This window comes from Merops nubicus, unplaced genomic scaffold, assembly GCF_000691845.1.
Source record: "Merops nubicus isolate BGI_N331 unplaced genomic scaffold, ASM69184v1 scaffold4238, whole genome shotgun sequence".
NCBI lineage: Eukaryota > Metazoa > Chordata > Aves > Coraciiformes > Meropidae > Merops > Merops nubicus.
The window spans coordinates 44,564-53,786 of NW_008626196.1; the positions used below are offsets into that span (position 1 = coordinate 44,564).

Below are 9,223 nucleotides of genomic sequence, written 5' to 3' on the forward strand. Positions count from 1 at the left end.
GCATTTTATTGTAAACTTCACATGTTTTATGTTAATGTAACTATTTAAGCCCTTTCTTGCCTTTCTTTTGACAGGAAAGGGAGTATTTGTTTTGTCTGATTTTGACTCTCAGGAAAGCAAGTTACAATTACCCAAAAATGTCTATCCTTTATTCTGACCTCTGCTTTCCAAAAGTAGCAGTTTAGGCATGATGCACTTTCCAGAGAATGGAAATATCTTACCTGGGTAATCATTCTTGTCAACATCTGAGTCTCCTCTTAGAGTGAAGCCAAATCCTGAAGGCATGGACTGTGAGGCCCAGGCTCCACTGAGAACCTGGGAAGGGTTAGTATTTAACCCATTACTGTATCCATTATAAATGAGCACTTTCCCTCTTCTGTCCTCTCCTGCAAATGGTGCACCAATAGCAATGTCTGCAGTACAATAAAAAAAAAGAATGGGCACAATTAAAATGAAACAAAATTAGGACCCTGCAGGAAAAAAAAAAAAAAAAAGGCTTCTGCTACATACATGCAAGAACTTCAATGTTGTTTACTTCTGTATGGATTCTAGTTTTAAGGCAAATACACAAATATGTTTGTAGTGTCTTTTCTTTCATCATAAAGGCTCATTAAATCATCCGATGAAGAGGCAACTGCATTGCACTAAATAGCCAGTCCACACTGGATTCCTCTACTGTATTTGCAGGGCATTCCATAAGCTTTAATAATGCAAGATCTAACGTATCCCTGCTTCTACTTCCATATTTTTAAACAGACAAATTTTCCTTGATTTCCTCTATTACCTGATTAATGAAAACAGCTGTTAGATAAAATTAGTTTTCTTTTTCCTAATATTGAGTAGACAAAATTGCTTCCCCACCCACCCCCCAAACATCCAGTGCATACCCAGTATGGAAAAGAGAACAACGCTACGCGTTTTCATCTATACCAAGCCAATATCTTATTAAGAAATGGGAAATAGTAATGAGTCAAGAATTTAACAGGAAGCCCTGGACTATGTGATCAAGCACTGCAATCCTTATAAAAAGGGACGCCATATCCAAGAAGTGGAACTCACACTGCTCTTCTCAGTTCCTACACATGGGACGTGGAGAAAACCACATGTCTAGATTGAGATTTGAAAGACACACTAGCTAACCTAGCCAATAGGAAACACTTGAGGAGAATATGTATCTACAGCTCTCATTTTCAGGTTCTCATCTAGGAGTTGATGCTGGACTCCTTTATTAAACTTTTTTTCATCACAGGGAATTTGTACCTTCACTCCAAATGCAGGAGTGCTCTATGAATGGCATCTTCAGTTATGAAGTAGATGGCTGTGGCTCTAGATTCTTCTTCGCCTTCTTTATACAGCGAGAGAGAAGCAGAAATGTCTCTTCCCTTCCTTACCAGAGTGCTGGTGAGCATGGATAGCAACTCTCCCTGCCCAGAGAAGCTGAGGTCATCTTTTATTGCTCACAGGTAGAAAACAAGAAATCTCCACTGTGGGGTCCAGCTGGGCTGGTCTATGGTGGGATTCCAGTACAACCCCCAGTGAGCGGTCAGCAGTCACAATCCAGGGGCTTCCTCCCACAGGATGATGCTCTTCGGATTTTGTGCACACTGAACCCTAATACAATCCTATAGCTCTTGCCATGACTTACCCCTTGCAAAGGAGCAACACATTGGTGACACTGTCCTAGAGGCTTGCCACTAGAGCATCATGAAAACCAGCCATTTTCTGTTAAGTTTTCAAGTTAAAGAGGAGCCAAGAGTATTAACTTTTCCTTAGTGGGACAACTATCTTTAATGTTACTGTGCAAACACCTTGTCCAGGAAAAACTTGGAGTTTTAGATTCAAAGATGCCTGCTTTGCATATCCCTAACATCCTAGGAATAAAAAGTATGGAAATAGAAATGCACAGGGAAAAACAAAGTGCTACTGACCATATCTAGGGGGTTAATTCTAGGCACTCAAGGCATCCAGGCTATCGCAGATAATCAAGCAAGTTAGTTTATTTGGACTGCTTCCTTGAATTCAGTCTCCCAGTTAACATACATGATCATTTTGTTGTGTGCATGTGCACTTGAAAAAGGTCCCATAATATACCTGTTTCTTTCGGTGTCTAAGTACCAATGGAAGTCTGATTCCAAAACAGTATGTCTGTGCTTGGACAATTCTTTCATTGTGGGCAAAAAGCTCTATTTGCCCAGCCACATTCCCAAACTCATCCAAAGCATTTGAGGAGAGGAGAACTCTGCAGTTGAATAAATGCAACACCTCAACTAAGTATTGAAATGTAATTGTAGTCATAAAACTACAGATAGTATTTTTTATTCAAATGAATGTGCTAATATTTAGTAAAGAATGGCACTGTAGTCAACATGACTGCCCTCCTATAGGTAAGCTTCACATGGTTTGGCCCTCATTGGTTTAACTGGGATTTATATTAATCCTTGCAACTTCCAACAGTAGTTACACGTAAAAAGCTTTTTTCAGCCACTGCAAACACTTCATATTCACTGCTGAGCTATTTTTAATTTCAGTGTTACATATAAAATTATTACTACATTACATATAAGTTTACCGTTATATCCATCTTGATTGAGATCTCCAAGGTGTGTGATTGCACTGCCAAATCTACCAAACACTTCAGTGCCTGTCAAAATTTGTGCATCTCGGAAGAGAAAAGCACTTTCTTGCAGGTATAAATAAACTTGCCCAACTTCTTTAGGTTTGCTTTCAAATTCTCGTTCCATAAAGAGAGGAGCGCCAACTAAGATATCATCTAAACTGGAACAGTCAAACAAAAAAACAGTGTCACAGAGATTGATTATAACTAACACAGTTCAAACATTTGTTAAAGTTGATAATTATCATAGGCACAGAAAAAATGAGGCAAGAAGGCATTTCTGAATTTCTAGTCCAAACACTTGGTCAAAGCATGGCCAGTTAGGGAAGGCTGCCACACTTCAGTTTTGAGCATCTCCACAGAAGGAGACTCTACAACCTCTCTAGGCAAATACTTCCAGAGTTTGGTCACCCTCACAGCAAAAACGTTCCTTCCCAGGTTGAAGAAGAGCTTCTTGCACTTCAATTTATGCCAACAACAGGCACTGAAAAGCTGTACTTTGCACTTCATGATCCAGAAGTCAGGAATTTAACTGACAGGGGTTACTATACCAAATTCTGTAGATCTAGCCTGCTAACAGTGCTAGTAAGAGACAAATTTTAGTGTAAAAATTATACATCAGTAAGTGAACAAGGGAAGAAAAACTGCCACTTTCCAGCAGATTTTTGATGCAATATACATGAAACACAGGTAGAGCTTCAATAGAGAATGCCACATCACTAATTCAAATGGTAGCTGGGAGACAAAGCCAAGGCTTTATTTCAGAAAACACTCATGTTGAATGAGTAGTGCATTCAGTAGTGCATGAGTATTTGCAGTGCTCATGTAAATTTGCTGCATTAAGTATTAAAGAGAACAGACATCATAAAATTACCAAAATATGAAGCTTAAAGGGAAAAGTTGTTCTGTTCATTTTGCTACTCCCAAGAGGAATCAGTAAAAGACGCCAGACTAATCAAAGGATATTTTGCATGTTACTGTTCCAAGTAGGGGTGCTACCCCTAAATAAATGCTACCAGCATTTTTTTAGCAAGAAAAAACATCAGTAAACAATAAAAATCAGTCAAAATTGATACACAAAATAAGCAGAAATATTCTTAATAGACTATTCTGAGATATGAAACGATCATATCACATTAGTTTCTGAAGGTTGCTCAATCCTCCTATATAATACGATAATTCCCATTATATTCAGTGGACATCAATCATCCATATTAAAAGAACTCGTTTTACTCATGTGAAAATTTGTTCAAACTTTGTAAAAGTTATAGAAAACTCTACTCTCAATTCATAATAAAGCCAACAGTGATGTTTTCACAAGGGCTCTATCCATCAGTAAAAGTGCACTACATTGTTTTTTCCAATTCTGATAGAAAAAATTATTTAGGAGCAGCTCAGCTACTACTTTACCATAGATATATACTTTTGTTCTCAGATGTATACCATAGAACTTGGTACAGAATATCTCACCTAAAAGCCTTTTAATGACACTGTAGAACTTACACATTATACAATTTGTAAGAAAGTACTACAAGAAATTCTTTTTCTATTAAGTTTTATAGCATGTTTCCATACAGGAAACTGTAATACAAAATATCAGGTCACTTTTGTACAGTTGTTCTATTCTTTGTAGGTCAGATTTTACCCTATGGCATGAATAACTAAAAAAGGAAGGAAACAGAGGCTGACTTGACATCAAAGCTGAGATTTTCCTTTCACACTAAACATCAGAAGTCCTCCTCTACTAACGGAAGTTGTGATGTTCATGGTTGGGACAAAATGTCAGCTGAAACAGTTGCTGTGAAACAACAGTAACAACAAAAACAGGTCACGAATGCTCTTTTTACTTTTTTTACAAATTATTTTATGTATGTCATTTACTAGAAGCATTACAGAGTACCACTTATCAATTACTATTTTATTACATCACAGTCCACATATGCCCAGTAAGACTGGGACCCCACAGTGTTATGTCCTGTATAAACCATGAAGTAAAAGACAAGCTTGGCTCCAATGTATATTTTATAAATGAAGGCTTGTAAGACTAAGGGAAGTTTTTGAAGATTTTTTTTTTTTTTAAAGATGTAGTAAGGAACCAAAAGATTCAGAACTAGGAAACTCCCAGTACATCCATGTAAGATAAGTAGATACCTTCAGAACTCTGGTCCACAGAGTAATATCCAGACTGCCTAAAATGTTGAAAAGAGAGAGGCACACTATATATCATCCACTGTGGTCTAAAATTTTCTGAGCAGAAGAAAGAGAACACAAGATTCACCAGGTGACACAGAAAGCAAGCAGACAGCAGCTGGATTTTGTTGTCCAGGGATCACAGCATCTGAGGTGGAAGTGCACAGTGCTGGGTTATTTTTCTAGGAAATATTCTCCTTTATTAAAATAAATTACAATGATTGTACAAAATGCATGAATAGTCCAGGGAGCAGTGACCAGAACCCAGCAGATAAGATGGCTAGTCTTCTGTTGTGCTGAGGGAAAGGCAGGAGGAAGGCACTCATCTAAATTACACAAACCTATTTCTGGACTGGTTACAGGCAGCAGAGGGACCTGTAATACCCACAGCACTTTGCTTGCCTTCCCTCAAGGTCTTGGCATATGCCACCAAAGCCATCCTTTCCCCACTGTCTTGATTTCCCCCCTTCTCTGTCAGTGTTGAGCTCTGTAGGCCAATGCAAGCTGCTTCAGCAAGTCCTCTGCAAGAAGGAATTCTCCCTCAGGCAATTCTAGGGTTTTGGGTTTGTTTGGTTGTGGTTTTTTCTCCACTGTCACAGCAGTGTACTATAGCAAGAGAGAAAGGATTCTTCAGCTACCCTACTCTCTCAGATCCTCATTTACTTATTCCTGGTTTCTTTCCAAGTGGATAATAAAAAAGCAATCACTGTTTACCATGCTTTATAAGTCAGCTTTACTTCCAGTTTCTACAGGTTAAGAATTAAGACACCGAGCAGCCAAGGAAGGGTCTCTTGCTGCGTTATAAATATGGGATTAGAATTCCATGTTTTTGTTGGTGAAGGAGGATATTTCAATTGGCTTTTAAGCTGTAGAAGTTTATATTTACAAAACTGGAGTTCTGATCCCTTTTAAAAAGCTGTAAGAGCAGAGTGAAATCCCCTAGACCCTAATATTGAACCATAAAGTGCAGTTGAGATTGCAGTGGTATCTTAAGCTGGTTCGTTAGACATATTTCATTACTGCACAAAAACATTGCAGTTATATATTTATTTTTGTTCCAGCACAGAAAGTTAACCAGCCAGTACTGCTTTCCTTATAATAAAAAAAAACAACTTTAAAAGCATAAGCTGCCCACCTGCGGAGACTGTATGCAGTTTCTTTGTATTCTGTTCAGTAATAAAAAGCAGGAGTATGGGAAATGTCAAGAGATCAAAGTATAACTATGGGAAGCTTTGATATAGACCAAATAAAAGACCATTAAACAGTTTATTCTAGTATTTTTATTGGACTGTTTCAGTCCAAATTGAAAGTGTTCTCTTTTTTCCCTCTTTACTAGAAATGTAGTCTCTAAATTGATGGTAAAGCTTGATTTCTTAAGTTTCATTGTGGGTTTCTTATTATTAGCAGTGGGCAATTAAAGAATAGTTCAAACAACATCATCAATTTCCCTTGTTCTGCCTACAGTACCAGTGCAGTGTAGATAAAACTGCAAGAGTCACCCTGGAACAACTGCAGAACTGCTGGAGCAGGTCTACAGAGCTCTTCTCCTAGGATGAGCCTTATCTTTGACCCATGTCTGTCTTCAGTCTTACTATAGCAACGCATCATTCCTACTAAGTTTTTCATCATACAGCTTAATCAGGGTTCTCATACTGATGAGGCCACTACTGCCTCCCTTTGTCCCTAGCTGCAAAAAAAACCACAAGTGAATTTGAAGTGGTCATTCCCCTTTTGCTTTTTTCCCCCTCTGTTTTATTCTCCCTTTCAGATAAATATTTCTACTGACTATACATGCAAACCAGCAGACAGACTACATATCTAGTCGGATGTGTTTACCAAGTAGAGCTTTTTGTGCTTTGTTTTCTGTGGGATCTTTGGATATCAGAGAGTGTCATTAGATTTCTTTTATGATATAGACTGGGAGACCACACAGGCCTCAACAGCAGTTTGATTATATTATTTACATAAACTGTGGTCTTAAGAGGTATACAGAAAATATGAGACCTGCCAAGTAATGCTATGGTTCACAGGAAATTACCTGCACAGAAAATAGTTTGGTTCAGTGAGCATTTAAGTAGCAAGTTCCCAAAAAGTCTAACGAGTGTCTGTTGTAAGGCAGATGAATGTTTCTCCACCTTTTCATATCAGTAATGCATTATGGTAGGACTAAATTAATGACTCCGTATATCATAAAACCAGGAATATTCAAAAGTTATGATACTGTGACAAAATTTGACCTCAGAAGCTTGGAAATATTTGAGTACCATGAAGCCATCACAGAAACTGTTGAAGCTTCTTTTTTGTTGTTATTGCAGTTCTAAAACAAAAACAACACTCTCACCTTGTTATTTTTCTCTTTTCTTTTACCACTCACTCTCTAAAAGAGTCACTAGTCGCAGATGGAAAGCAACGAGTTCGCCCCGAAAAATTATTTAATGCATTATGTTTAAGCACAGAATAAGAAATAATCACAAGGATATGGAGAGGATGTATCCAAGACATTTTGTAATAGGCAAGAGTATGCCACAGCTCTAAACATAATCCTGGCTCATCTTCATGCAACCTCCCAATGCTCTGAGCTTCAGGGACCTTTATCTCCTTCCTAGAAAGCTAGTATCAACATTCACTTACTGAAGTTCTGATGTTCTAAAATGTTTAATAAGACCTCACCCAAGTTCAGAGTTAGCACGTGTTTGGTTCAACAGGCCTGAAATTCCCTGGGTGTCTTTGGCATGACCCTGAGTTAGCTGAGCAGCATTCTTCCTCAGACGTGTGCAATGCCTGTCCTAACAACTATGGGTCACAGATGCTTTTTGGTTCTCTGGGTGATGAAAATGGTGGCCAACCAGCAGCAGCTGGAACAAGGTGCTGATGATACTAGAAAGTTTTTAAAACTGACAACTGAAGCTATGGACGTTCCATATATGGGAAGACTTACCCGCTTTAGAGAACAGGAAAATGAACTTTTGACTTCCACTTTTGTCTTCCCAGCAGTAGCTAGTGCTGTTTATTCACTGTTCATCTACCGGGATCTGTTTCTTAAGACTTTGGACATTCCCGCTCTGCCACACTGCTTTGAATAAATATTCAGGAAAACAAACTCATCCAAACTAGGCCTGCAAATACCTATGCCACTGTCATTACACAGAGATAAGCTTATGTGAACAATCAGAAGTAGGAAAGCAGAGAAGCCAATAGAAGCATTCTGAGGTATGAAACACCTGAAAAACCTGTGTCTATTAATAAATATCAGGCAGTGCTTCTATGAATGTTCAGTGGAGCCAGATTTGGTAACTTACCCATCATTGTTAACATCAGATACTGCAACAGTGTACCCAAAATAAGACGCCATCTGGAAATAAAAAAAAAACAAACCAACAAATAGGCTTTCATATCAGAGATCAATTTCTAATTTAACTGACAATCATCTTTGCTTCTATGGTCATTAATTTTAAAAAATATTTCATATATTCTTGAAACTATGTTAATGAAACGATATCCTCTAGAGTTAAAATATCGCAGCATGTAGTTGCTTGACATTACCTGCTCACCCGTGAAGTTCTGGATAAAGGTCAAGTCTGAAGAATTAATAATTGAGACCTGGTAACAAGAAAATATGGAAAGTTTCAAAACACACATGAAAATGCTACAACATAACATCACCACAAACCAATCGGACAGAGGGAAGGATGGGGCAAATTGCAAAGAAAAAAACAGTTCTTTTCTGTCTCCTGTATGATCTCGAACAAACCACTAAGATTTTAATTCTTGGGTCCTCCATGAATAAAATGGGGAAAGGACTATTTTCCTTCCTTACTCAACACTGAACAGCAGCAATTGACAGACTATCAGCTAACTAGTAACTCATTAAGCATGAAAACATGAACTTAAACCAAAGAAATACATACATGCATATACATATCTATGCACACCCCCCCCCCTTTCTTCTGTAAAACGGTATGAATAACTTCCAGAGACACAAGAAAGTTTGGGTTCACAAAACTAGAAAACATGTCTGTCTGGGATCTGTGTTTCTTAGTCAGGTTACTTTTGAAACCTTTTTCCCCTATGAGGTAAAAGCTGTATCCAGGCATGCATTTTTTTTCTCCTTTAACTTCTAACTGCATAACATGACTCTTTGCATCTAGTATTCAGTGTATACACTTAGCGAGCACAGAAAACACACACTGGGTACCAATAACCTGAATTTCTCTCCACTTGGACACAGCATTGCACGTGAAATAGGCTAACCTATGGGTAAGCTGAGGTCTGATAGTACTCATAGGGTACAGGGATACTAGTCATATTCAAACCATGCTTGTAATTGACTACTGAAAACATACTTCAGAAGAGACTATGTGCTTAATATTCAAAGTAAGGCATTTCAAGACAGCTAGGTGTTGTGGTTTGAGGCTTGGA

At 38.1% G+C, this 9,223-nt stretch overlaps 1 protein-coding gene across 1 annotated transcript in view; it reads right to left on the reverse strand.

The window, feature by feature from the left end:
* Positions 1-8,404, reverse strand: part of LOC103778322 (integrin alpha-8) — a gene marked incomplete at both ends in the record, with an annotated part of 52,433 nt that extends 44,029 nt beyond the window's left edge. The window contains 4 exons of the mRNA XM_008945904.1: positions 222-413; positions 2,570-2,775; positions 8,104-8,156; positions 8,348-8,404. Of these exons, the coding sequence (XP_008944152.1) occupies positions 222-413; positions 2,570-2,775; positions 8,104-8,156; positions 8,348-8,404 (508 nt within the window). The remainder of the gene's footprint in view (positions 1-221; positions 414-2,569; positions 2,776-8,103; positions 8,157-8,347) is intronic.
* Between the last annotated feature and the right edge of the window lie 819 nt (positions 8,405-9,223).